Genomic DNA, 13,218 nt, shown 5'->3' with positions numbered 1-13,218 from the left:
CTTTCAGCATCTTGGTGGAAATTCTTGGTTTGTTTGTTTTGGTTTGGTTTTTTAGTTTTGGAAATGGTAAATAAATCCTGTGACTATAAATAATATAAGTAATAAGAACCAAAACCATCGTGTTTATTATTACTATTTAGAAATAAGTGATATATTTAAGGATATTTTGAAGTTAACTGGCATCAGGAAAGCTGTGCCATAATGTCAGGAATGGTGTTTTCAATACACTAAAGAAGTCATAGTCAGGCACTGGTGGCTCACGCCTGTAATCCTAGCTACTCAGGAGGCTGAGAACTAAGGATTGTGGTTTGAAGCCAGGCCCGGCTTATCTCCAATTACATACTAAAGAAGCTGGAAGTGGAGCTGTGGCTCAAGTGGTAGAGTGCTCATCTTGAGCACAAAAGTTCAGGGACAGTGCCAAGACCCTGCGTTCAAGTCAGTATCTGGCACACATACAAAGAAAGTCATGACCAGAATAGTATGAAAGTACTTGCTAGCTAAGAGGTAATTAATATTTGTTAATTGATTTGATTCTAATCTCTTCCCTTTTGCAAATGTTTTTCTTTTCTGTCAAAATTAATTTGAAGTTGTACGCATCAGCTGATTTTTCGGTTTCTGAGGCTACATCTCTTGTATCTTTCAACAACAGCCTTTGAAATAATAAATTAATGCCAAATTGATGTTTCTCCTGAAGATTTATTTTTATAATCTGGGATAATACAATATAATTCTGTATACCTTGCCTCAGATCCCAATATTCTTAGCTTCTCAGGGCCTTGGATAATACAGCATTCTGAGTCCAGGATCTTATTATAAGCTCTGTGAAATAATTCTGCCTCCCATTCATAAAAGCAAGGCTGAGAAGGCTTCTCATTCACACATAAATGAATATGTGTGAACCATGAAGTTTATAAACCAAATGCTGGTGTCTCATATCTGTAAGCCTAGCTACTTGGGAAGCTGAGATCTGAGGATCCAGATTTGAAGCCAGCATGGGCAGAAAAGCCTGTGACACACTTATCTCCAAGTAAACACCAGAAAGTTGGAAGTGGAGATGTGGCTTAAATGAAAAAGTGCCAGCCAAGAGTGAAAAGGCCAAGAAAGAGTGCAAGGCTCTGAGTTCAAGCCAAGAAGGAGGAAAAGGAGGAGGAGGAGGAGAAAGAAAAAGAGGAGGAAGAGGAAGGAAGGAAGAAGAAATTGTTTATAGACTTAATGTCTCATTTGGCTCAGGTTTTGAGTGCTGAATGAAGGCTTTTCTATGAGCAATTTGTGTTTTAAAGGCAGACATGTTGAAAGGTAAGGATGCCTGGTGAAATCCTGGCATGTGCCTACAGCATACTAGTGGGAAGCCAGCAGATGAATTCTGCAGAAATGGAAGGAGGTGCAATAAAGACATCAGAAATGCCTCGTGGCTTCTAAGGCTTGTGGCAAATGCAGCCATGTTTGCAATTTCGTTAACAGGACCACCACCAGTTTTACTGTTCGCCAATTCTCAAGATATCCGACGCATGCGCTTTGATGGCACTGAGTACAGAACACTGCTCAGCCAGCAGGTGGGGACCGTGTTCGCCCTGGATCACGACCCAGTGGAAAACAAGGTAGGCCTCGGGTGTGCTGTCAGGACAGAACACAGGGTTCATTATTACAAATGGATAAGACTACTGAAAAATCCTGGAAGCCCAGAATGCTTACATCCAAAGCACGTTAAACGTAGACACTGGGGGCAAGGAGTTCACAAGTATGTTTTTGATAGTTTGATGGGAGTGAGAGGAGAGAGAGGTCGAGATGGAGGCAAAGCAAATATGAGTGAATAATTGATATTAAATATATGTCATCATGCTGGGCACCCATGACTCACACCTGTAATCCCAGCTTTCAGGAGGCTGAGATCTGAGGACTGCAGTTAAAAGCCAGCCCAAGAAGAAATGTCTATGAGACTCTTATGTTCAATTTACCACCAAAAAAGCAGGACGTGAAGGTGTGGCTAATGTGGCACAGTGCTAGCTTTGAGCAGAAAAAGCTAGAGTGCTAGGCCTTGAGTTCAAGCCTTAACACTGGTGTGTGCACACACACACACAAATACATACTATTTATATCATATATACATAATCTCTAAAGATTCTCAAGAAATTCATAAATCATTTTTTTGTTTATTTGTTTTGTTTTTGTTGCCAGTCCTGGGGTGTGGACTCAGGGCCTGAGCACTGTCCCTGGCTTCTTTTTGCTCCAGGCTAGCACTCTACCTCTTGAGTCACAGTACCACTTCCGGCTTTTTTCTATATATGTGGTGCTGAGGAATCAAATCCAGGGCTTCATGTATACGAGACAAGCACTTTACTACTAGGCCATATTCCCAGCCCCTTCATGAATCTTTTAATAGCTTGAGTACTAAACTGAAAAAGGACCTTGAACCTGCAAAGTTAGACAGCATGGAAAAATTAAAAATGAAATTGTGAGGCTGAGAACTGGTGGCTCACACCTGTCATCCTAGGTACTCAGGAGGCTAAGATCAGGCAATTTCAAGTTGAAGCCAGCCCAGGCAGAAAACTCGGAGGCACTCTTATTTCCAATTAACCCCCCCCCCACACACACAAACACAAAAAAAATTGGAGTGGTGGCTCAAGTGGTAGAGCACCACCAGTTTTGAGCAAAAACAGGACAGTGTCCCAGGCCCTAAATTCAACCACACACACACACACTGAAATTATGTAAAGCCAGAGAGGAAGTCAACTTCAGCGTATGTATGTTCTAATTTTTGTAGTCAAGAAGATTGAAGTTTAATGACTTGGCCAGAGAAGTAAAGCAAACATATGGCAAATTCAGGAGTGGAACCCATGTCCTCTGACTTGCCCTAAAGTGACATGCTGCCAACTGGGGCTTGAAGGTTGCTCATCTGATAGCCCTCCTTAGATGACAAATCACTGCTTCATCTCAGGCTGTAATAGCTACTAAAGTTCAAGTACAAAGGCTGTGTCATGGACCAATGGTGAAAGAATAATAAATTGCTAGTAGAAATATGTGCAGGCACTAAGGGTTTAATGTATATGTGTATCTATTTATCTCATGTAACTTAAGACGTTATTTTATTATCCCCATTTTACCAAGTAGGACACTAAGATTTTCTAAGACTAAGAAAATTTAACCAGGCTCTGGTGGCTCATGCTTCTAATCCCAGCTACTCAGGAGGCTGAGATTTGAGGATCATTGTGCAAAGCCAGCCCGAGCAGGAAAGTCCCTGAGACTCTAATTTCCAACTAAACCAGAAAACAGGAAGTGACACTATGGCTCAAAGTGGTAGAGTGTTAGCCTTGAGTAAAAGAGCTCAGGGACAGCACCTAGGTCTCAAGTTCAAGCCCCATGTCCAACCAAGAAAGAAAGAAAAGAAAACTTGCTGATGGTTTCACACATGGGAAAGAAGTGCCATTGGAGTTCAGAGCCAAGCTCTCCACAGAGACCCTGGATAACCTCATCTTCTTTAGATATATTCCACATTCATTTCTAAGCCCAAACCCGACACACCTCTGTTCTCTTCTGCAGCTCTATTTTGCCCACACAACCCTGAAATGGATTGAGAGAGCTCGCCTGGATGGCTCTCAGCGAGAGAGGCTCATTGAGGAAGGATTAGATATGCCCGAAGGTCTTGCTGTGGACTGGATTGGCCGTCGAATCTACTGGACAGACAGAGGGTACGTTTCCTGCTTGGGTTTGAGGCCTTAGAGGAAGGAAGAGAGGAACTAGGTAACACCACTTGTTTCCTCTTCCTGTGTTGGTGGGGGCTTGCTGGAACTATGGGAGAAGGGCTGTGTTACTGTCTATACTCACTCACCCTCCACCACCGCCCCCTGCCGCTCCTATCATCAAGACTGAACTAACTGCTATGGATGGATTTCAAAGACTCAGAAAGCAGCCTTGAGACTTTGCAGTTCAGGCTGTTGTTAATGAAGAAACCTGAACTCTGAGCCCCATCAGTACACATCCTTCCAGCCTCTGCTTTGGGCTACCCTCTCTCCCAGGTTTTCTAGAGAGACAAAGGATCGTTAGATACTAACAAGCCTTATAGCCAGCTCCTAGTTTAGCTGGGGAGATGAGGCGTTATCTGCCCAGTCACACAATTAATACAAATGCCTGACTGTTCATAGGTAGAAGGAATATTGTAAGGCAGTACATGTAGTTACCAATTGGAGGACATACACTCTCCAAAGGATGGCTTTGAGGAGCCTCAGGGGTGAGCCAGCCTGACCCCCAACTTTTCCAGGGCTTAGAGAGGATGAGTTATTCCAGGTCACACCACATGTGAGTGACAACTCTGGACATGCCGGCTGGGAGGACAGAGAGGGACTGCCACTCAAGTGGGCAGGACGGGCTGCAAGACTGGAGGGGTGGCAGGCCCCACAGAGCTAGAGTGCAGTGGGGGTATTTCTGTCCTCTGGGCACGGCAGACTTGGGGCTGCAAGAAGGGCTGCTGCTTTTGGTGTCCAGGAGGCCTGTGTCACCCTGAGAACTGAACAGGAAAGACTGGGAGGAGAGTTGATAGAGAAATGGCCGCCTCGCTGCGGTGCTGAGAAGAGCTCACTTCCTTGCTGTGTGAGAGAGGCTGTCAGCCAGGGTCCCTCACCGAATACTCAGAGGTGCCGGGGTGCTCCAGGAACTGAAGCCCCATCAGAACATCTGGAAACTGTGTAAAGCGGGAGTGAATGAACTAGGGTTCACCTGCATGGGAACAGCAGTTTCACCCAGAGAGGAAAGTCCCAGGGAACGGGTTTACACGCTTGGCATGCGCTTTCTATGTTCCAGAAAATCTCTCTGTGTTTGGGTTACTGAGAGGAAACAGTCAGGATCTTAACAGTAAGTGAGGCCGGATGCTGGGGGCTCACGCCTGTAACCCTATCTACTCGGGAGGCTGAGATCTGAGGATTGGGATTTGAAGCCAACCTGGGGAAGAAAAGTCCCCTTGAGACTCTTATCTCCAATTAACCACACAAAAGCTGGAAGTGACACTGTGGCTCAAAGTGGTAGAGTGTTAGTCATGAGCAAAAGAGCTCAGGGACAGCACCTAGGCCCTGAGTTCAAGCCTCACAATGGACTAAAATAAATAAATAACTGAGAAGTATGTGGTATGCAGTCATCAATAAAATGGCACCTCGGTATCCAAGGTGAACATTTTTTATCTACCTATCTATTTATCTATCTATCTATCTATCTATCTATCTATCTATCTATCTATCTGTCTGTCATCTATTATCTGTATCTATCATTGATCATTTATGCATCTAGCATCTTTCATCTATATTATCTATCTATCATCCTATTATCAGTTATCTGTATCTATTTATCACTTATCTATCATCTATTGTCTATATCATAAATTTCCTCCTCTGTCCCTATGCTGGTTCATCTCCCCCCTCCCTGGTTTGGGGCCAGAAGCCTGGCACCTCCCTGGCTTCCCTTGGTTCTACAGGAGATCAAGGGCACTTTCATGCCTGTCCTTGTCCCTGCCAGGCCACTGTCACAGACCCCTTTTACTTTCTCTTATTTCTAGGACTGATACCAGGAAGTTAGCTCCAAAATGTGTTTTCCATCAGAGATCTTGTTTTTCTTTTGGCTCGGGGGTGCTGATTTGGTACTGTATATGTGTATATGTTTGAGAAGCAGCATATCAGGAATGAAGATGCTTTCGTTTGCTATCACAAAACCTTCTTGTATGACCTACATTTCAGGAAGTCTGTCATTGAAGGGAGTGATTTAAGTGGCAAACATCGTCAACCAATCATTAAGGAGAACGTCTCTCAGCCACAAGGAATCGCTGTGCACCCGGCGGCCAAGTAGGTATTTGTGGAAACCAGGGCCCCTGCTGCAGACCTGTGGCAGCTCCAGCCATGGAATTTGTGCAAGACCTCAGGTGGCAGTGGAATCGGAAGCCACGGGACTCTTGGAGATCTGTTCAAATCTTCAGAAGTGATGTAGATAACATAAAGGCTACATCTTTTCTAATATCATGTGATTTTCTCTCTTTTTCTCCTTTTCCCTTCCCTTTCCTTCTCGTCGGTCCCCCTCCCTTCCTTCTCTTCCCCTCCCCTCCCCCTTCTCCCTCCTTTCTGTTGTTCCCTTCCTCCCTCCCTCCCTCCCTTCCTCCCTCCCTTCCTCCCTCCCTCCCTCCCTTCCTCCCTCCCTCCCTCCCTTCCTCCCTCCCCCCTCCCTCCCTTCCCCCCTCCCTCCCTCCCTCCCTCCCTCCCTTCCTTCCTTCCTTCCCTCTTCTTCCTCTCACTCTTTCTGTCTTTCTGTCTCTGTGTAGAAGAACTTGAATGGAGAGCCTCATACCTAGTGTCCTACTTCAGTATATCTTGAAGTATTTATATTGATATTTTTTATTTTGTAGTTCTAGGATTCAAACTCAGGTTCTTGCTCATACTAGGCAGGCATTCTATCACTTCACACCTCCAGCCCTTACTGATATTTTCAATGGTGATAAATGAAAATTTTTCATGCAGATTTTATTTGTTGTTTGCTTTTTTGTTGTTGTTAAAGGAGATTATTCTGGACAGATACTGGGATTCATCCGAAAATTGAAAGTTCTTCCCTACAAGGCTTCGGCCGGCGGGTGCTAGCCGATTCTGATCTGTTGGAGCCCAACGGGATTACCATTGACTATTTGACAGACACATTGTATTGGTGCGATGCCAAGCTGGCAGTCATTGAAATGGCCAATCTGGATGGTTCCAAACGCCGAAGACTTGCCCAGAATGATGTAGGTGAGGCTTTGGGGTGGGCCGTTTCTTCATTTGACTGAGTGCTGATGAATGCAAACCACAATATTTACACACACAGAGACACACATGGAGACACACCAACATACCAACACACACCAACAAAACAAACAGATACATAAATACACACACACACACACACACACACACACAGTTTACCAAATGATGAAAAGAAAGTCAGACAAACTTCTCTAGGCATGAGGAGCTGCAAGATTACCTAAATGTGGAAAGACTGGTTGTACAATCATTTCTCTTTTATAAGGTTCCCCAAATCAAAATGAAAATATGAAAATTTTCTAAATTTAGGAATAAAAAACTTGGACTGGGAATGTGGTTTAGTAGTAGATCTAGGGCTTGCCTAGCATGCATGAAGCCCTGGGTTTGATTCCTCAGTACCACATAAACAGAAAAGGCTAGAAGTGGCGCTGTGCCTCAAGTGGCAGAGTGCTAGCCTCGAGCAAAGAAGCTCAGGGACAGCCCTGAGTTCAAACCCCAAGACTGGTAAAAACCATTTATTCTCACAAATATTTTTAAGGCATTGAGCCTATAAAAGGGAAGTGCAGATGGTGATAAGCTTGCATTAGAAGTGGGAGATTTACATGGACTTAGGGAGTCTGCAAATACAGGCTTTGAACCAGGACATATAGGAAATAAATCATGATAAAAGGCAACAGTATTACAGGGCAGGCCAGACATGGAGATTTCTGTGAAGTCATGGAGTATCATGAGAGAACCTTCCTTATTTGGAAAACACCACACAAGTAAATGAAAACTGCCAGAAGAAGGTAGAGAGGGACTTGAACATTCCTAGCCACAATAGCAAAAACATCATATTCTAGACCAAAACATAGATTTGTAATTTGAATTGCTACCAAAATCTGATTAATGTGACTTGTTATTGAAGACCATTATCAAATCGTTTGGTTTGAAACTATCTAAATAATCATTCCTAACCCCTAATGCCATCTATTGAAATTTATATAGTGGCTCTCAGCTGCCTGCTCAAGATTTTTAATACAAAGATTAAATGAATTCACATATAATGGTAATTAATGAAAAGCGATAAGGGGTGGGGGTATTTGTTAGTTGAAACACTTACTACTTCTTACATGCTTCAAATGGATGACCTTGAGGAGTGGCCAAAAATGTGAAGTAGGATGATATTTGCCAGAAGAGAGATGGAGAGAGACATGAGTGTCATTTAATAGGCAGAGCGTTTTAGTCTGGCAAGATGAAAAGCCTAGAAATTCATTGTAAATATACATAACACTCTCGAACTGAACACTTAGTAAAAGGTGAAAGATTTATAGATTGGAACAGAAACCACAGTATTGAACTAGGCACTTAGAAAGGTTATGGTGGTAAATGTCATCTTGTATGTTTTACCACCTAAAAAGAATTATGGGTGTTAATGTTATATAATAGGATGGAGACTCACTTTCACCCGACAGGTCATTTGAGGTTTCTGCCACCAGAGGGAGCCCTGGGTTCTAATTCACCACCCTCTGGGCTCCTATGCAATATGACTCAGCTTTCAAGTTTGGGCCTCTTTAGCATTCCTGTGTTTAACTGTTTGAGTAATGTGTGATCACACTTCCCTGATTCTTTTCCTGCCTGTCAAAGCAGTTTCTGATGGCCTGGACAGGTGGATTTGGTTTGGGGCCTCAGAAGGAACCCTACCTAGATGTTAACAGGAACCATAGAAATGGAGGCAGCATAAAGCACACTGGCTTTTTCCAAGAATGCCCTTAAGAAGAGAAAGAAACAGAAGTGGGTGGAGTCAAGAAGAGGAGAAATTAAGATGAGAGGCAGCATATTAGTAGGCCAGGGAAAGAGTCCTGTGGATTGAGGCTGGAGGCAGGAAGCTTGGCGTTGGGCCCTCACTAGACTAAGATGACAGGACAGAGCAGGAAGGGCTTGGGGCGAATACAGGGAAATGTGTTGGTATAAACAGGAATTTGAAGAAAGAGTTATCTCAAAAAATGCTTTTGTGCTGGTCCTGGGGCTAGAACTCAAGGACTAGGCACTATCCATGAGCTTTTCCACTTGAGCTATGGCTCTACTGCCAGCTTTTGGGTAGTTAATTGGAGACATGAATCTCATGGACTTTCATGTCTGGGTTGGTTCTGAACCTTAATCTCCAAGTCTCAGCCTCCTGAGTGGTTAGGATTACAGGCGTGAGCCACCAGGACCCCACTTACCTCAAAATTTTAACCTCTATGAATTTTACCTATTGCTATGACAGCCCTTCAAAACCAGGAACCATCTGAATTGTGAAATGGTAATCCTTCTGTACAACATCTTAATAATAATGATATTATATCTTAAAAGAATATATGCATTAAGGGAAAAATAGCCCCAGAACCTAAGGCAAAGAAAATCCAAAGAACTTAGCTTATAAATCGTGGCAGGCATAACTACATAACATTTCCTCATCTACTTCCTTCTTGGGTCATTAAGACAGAAACCCTTCACCTGCTGAGTGACAATGGGCTTTGTTAGGCCCTCCTACTGTCAGGCTAAAGCCCAGTTCCCTCCACCTGGGGTTTCTGTTAATGCAGGTGTAGGTAGCAGTTGGAATGGGCTCAGCAGCTGTGGGAGAGATGTTAGTGTAGGAATGCTGCCCATTTCCAGCTTGGTCCCCTTGCAAATCTTCATTGTAGTTCATGGCTCTGAATCACTTCCAGGTCGCCCCTTTGCCCTAGCGGTGTTTGAGGATCACCTGTGGATCTCGGACTGGGCTATGCCATCGGTAATAAGGGTGAACAAGAGGACTGGCACAAACAGGGTATGTCTCCGAGGCAGCATGCTGAAGCCCTCGTCTCTGGTTGTGGTCCACCCATTGGCAAAACCAGGTACACTGGAGATGTTCCGTAGGCCTTCCTTGGCCACAACCTGCCACTACTGTAGCTGATGACAGCCGGGCATGGGGGTGAGGGTGGTGGAAAGGACTTTTCAATTTTCCCCTACTCTGGGTAGATGTTAAGATTTTTCTGAGTCGGGCACTGGTAGTTCACACTTGTAACCCTAGCGACTCAGGAGGCTGAGATCTGAGGACTGCAATTCAAAGCCAGCCTGGGCAGGAAAATCCGTGAGACTCTTATTTCTAATTAGCCACCAAAAAAGCTAGAAGGAAAGCTGTGACCCCAGTGGTAGAGCACCACCCTTGAGCAAAAACAGCTAAGAGACAAAGCCCAGGTCCAGCACATGCACACACATACATATACTCACACAAATTCTAAGGTTTCCAATTTGATTGAACTAAGACACTCCAGTGGTTTGTTAATCCACTTAGTCATTTAAGTCATTTGAACTTATTTTTTTTTGCCTCAACAGTACCCATGCTCCCTGAATAGATTTTACTTGTTACATTTTTAGGATCATGGCTTCAAGCTCTTAAGGCAGGTGGTTGAGGTTCTTGCAGTAGAAATGTCTTCCTGTCCTGTGACTTTTTTTCCCATTCCAATATGCCATTCAGGGAGCGCTAGTCAGGAGCAAGGAGACTCTAGGAGCATTAGCTTCCTGTCTCCATTGTCCTGTGTCAACCTGACTGTATCAGCAGGTAGAGATCCCATCTGACCAGAGAGCATTTTGAGCAAAAGTACTGGCTACAGTCAGTAAATGCTCATAAGGTAATAGCGTTTGGAGCTGACTGTAGAGGCAGGCTCCTTAGAGAATCTTTCTGAAACAATTCATCACATCCCCTCTGTTTAAATACCCAGAAGTCTCTTCCCAAAGATGTAGACTATGACTGACAACATCCTTTATGCCTCCCAGCTCAATTGTGGATTGGCTGCTTTTTCCCTCCTCTAGGTGCTGATCCCTGCTTACATCAGAATGGAGGCTGTCAACAGATTTGCCAGGAGAGCTTGGGAACTGCTCAGTGTTCCTGTCGTGAAGGTTTTACAAAAGCCCCGGATGGGAGGATGTGTCTTTCTCTGAAGAGTCATCCGCCAGCGGCTGGTAATGGATCAATTAGACGTCTTAACTGTCTCACCAGCCTCCAGCCCTTGGGGGCCATCCCTGCCTCTGCTTTTGCTGAGTTTTATTATTTTGTGTATTTGAGGCGTTGGTCTCCAGGAATGCAAGACTGTGGTTGAGTTTTTTTTTAACCCCTCTGAGGAGTTTTTAGTTCCATGTTACGGATTTGATTGAACGCTCATTATAAAGTCTTTAGCTCCAACCAACCTCCTTCCCTTATTTCTCCATTTGTAGCAATTAGGCCTAGCTGGGAAATAAATGGTGGTGTTTGACCCCTCACACATGTACTTAGAGACTTTGTTTAGGAGCTTCTTGGTTTTTGTGCTGGTCCTGGGGTTTGCACTCAAAGCCTGGGTACTGTCCTTGAGCTTTTTTTTAAACTTTATTGTCAAGGTGATGTGCACAGGGGTTACAGTTACATACAGTTACATACACAAGATAGTGGGTCAAACTTGTTACCCCTTTCCTCATTGTCTTCCACCCACCCTCCTCCCCCAATCCTCTGTCCCTGAATTTTTTTTTTTTTCAAGCACTCTAGCCACTGCTGGTTAACTGGCAATAAGAGTCTCACAGATTTTTCTGCCTGAGTTGGCTTTGAACCAAAGTTTTCAGATCTCAGCCTCTTGAATAGCTAAGATTACAGGCATGAGCTGCTGGCACCATGCCTGTTTAGGTGTTTAATATCTTCAGTTTTAGAAGGTGTAATGTAACCATCTTCTTCTCATATGTAAAGTTTTAATAGGAAAATCAAAGTCCTTCATGAACATGACTTCAAGATATGAAACAGGTATAAGAAATCCATCCTGACACCAAAAATATACCAACGATATTTTAAATTTCATTGAACTGTTTTTTAAAAGTCTTATTTGTAAGATGCCAGTGGCTCATGGCTGTAATCCTAGCTACTTAGGAGGCAGAGACCTGAGTATTGTGGTTCAAAGCCAGCACAGGCAGGAAAATCTGAGAGACTCTTACCTCCACTTAACCAGCAACAAACTGGAAGTGGAGCTATGGTTTAATTGGTAGAATGCTACCTTGAGCAAAAGAGCTCAAGGACAGCGTCTATGCTCTGAGTTCAAGCCACAATACTGGCAGGAAAAAAATGTTTTATTTATCTGATAGGCATGGTAAAAATATGAGTTAGGCAAGAGATTACCAATAAGTGTGTTCATCTCTTGATGGATATTTTGGATTTTCAGAACTTTCTACTAACTTGTTGTCCAAAGACAATAGGTTCATACCTCTTACTCTTTGGATCCCTTTATACTTTTCTTTTCTTTCCAATCCTGGGCTTGTGGGGCCTTAGCACTGTCCTTGGCTTCTTTTTGCTCAAGGATAGCACTCTACCACTTGAGCCATAGTGCCACTTCCAGCTTTTTTCTGTGTATGTGGTGCTGAGGGATTGAACCCAGGGCTTTCTGCATGCTAGGCAAGCATTCTACTGCTAAGCCACATTTCGAGCCCACTTTTATTTTTTAAACTTACTGAAAATCCTAAAGAGTTTTTAATATGGAATATACCTATCAATATTGATTTTAGAGATTAATACAAAGTTTTTGTTAAAATCATTAACTTCATTTCAATCTATTAATATAGCACCTTTTTTTCTTTTTTGGTGAGTCCTGAGGCTTGAACTCAGGGGCTTGGCCTGGTCCCTGAACTTCTTTTGCTCAAGGCATTCTACCACTTGAGCCACAGCACTACTTCTGGCTTTTTTTTTTGTGTATGTGGTACTGAGGAATCGAACCCAGGGCTTCATGAATGCTAGGTGAGCATTCTGCCACTAAGCCACATTCCCGGCCCTATAGCACATTTTTTAATATTAATATTGTTGTTTCCACAGCAAAAACCTATTCATGAAAAAGGTGCTTTACTTTTCTATTTATATATTTAAGTCTCAATTAATAGAGGACTGTAATTGGATTGTAATATCCAGTTCTATGTGAAATCTGTGGTTTATCAATTTAGTTAAAGGCTGTGAAGAAACTCTATGTTCATGAAGGCAGGGGTTGGGAGAAGTAGTGTTGATTCACAACCTTTTTTATTTAACAGATATTTAGGTGTTGGTAGTACTGGGGTTTGAACTCAGGGCCTTGTGCTTGCCGGGTATGTGTTCTAGCACTCAAGCCACTCCTCCAGCCCCTGAGCAGTCTCGTGAAATTCTTGTTTTGAAAAGACATAAGTTTCATCTCACACTTTACAATAATTACGAGTGCTTTGCCTCTGGTAACTTGGTAGGCACTGGGGGCACTTTGTGTGCCTTTCTCACTTACTAAACAGAATACTAAAAAGCTGTATAGTCAATAGCCACGACTTTCAAAAACAAAACAGCCATTCTTATCTTCCATCATGAGCGCCTTGTGGAAGTGGGAGTGAGTGAACCCATACCCGCATTCATCCTGCTTCTTCCCGCCCATTCACATTCTAAAGTGCAGGTAAAGATCAGGCTAGAGTGAACACAAACCAAGCCTAA

The 13,218-nt window shown here is 43.4% G+C and overlaps 1 protein-coding gene across 5 annotated transcripts in view; it reads left to right on the top strand.

Moving 5' to 3' along the window:
• The window catches only part of Egf (epidermal growth factor), a 60,402-nt gene that overhangs the window by 24,979 nt on the left and 22,205 nt on the right, over positions 1–13,218 (top strand). For 4 of the 5 annotated variants that reach the window (XM_048333640.1, XM_048333642.1, XM_048333641.1 and 1 more), the window contains exons 10-15: positions 1,462–1,598; positions 3,538–3,686; positions 5,718–5,822; positions 6,526–6,749; positions 9,452–9,619; positions 10,578–10,727. In XM_048333640.1, coding sequence (XP_048189597.1) covers positions 1,462–1,598; positions 3,538–3,686; positions 5,718–5,822; positions 6,526–6,749; positions 9,452–9,619; positions 10,578–10,727 — 933 coding nt within the window. The remainder of the gene's footprint in view (positions 1–1,461; positions 1,599–3,537; positions 3,687–5,717; positions 5,823–6,525; positions 6,750–9,451; positions 9,620–10,577; positions 10,728–13,218) is intronic. The other variant, XM_048333643.1, reaches the window with a different exon arrangement.

The sequence above is a fragment of the Perognathus longimembris genome, chromosome 24 (genome assembly GCF_023159225.1).
Source record: "Perognathus longimembris pacificus isolate PPM17 chromosome 24, ASM2315922v1, whole genome shotgun sequence".
NCBI classification, from domain to species: domain Eukaryota; kingdom Metazoa; phylum Chordata; class Mammalia; order Rodentia; family Heteromyidae; genus Perognathus; species Perognathus longimembris.
The sequence above is the reverse complement of the archived record's forward strand: the minus strand, read 5'-3'. Positions and strand labels throughout refer to the sequence as shown.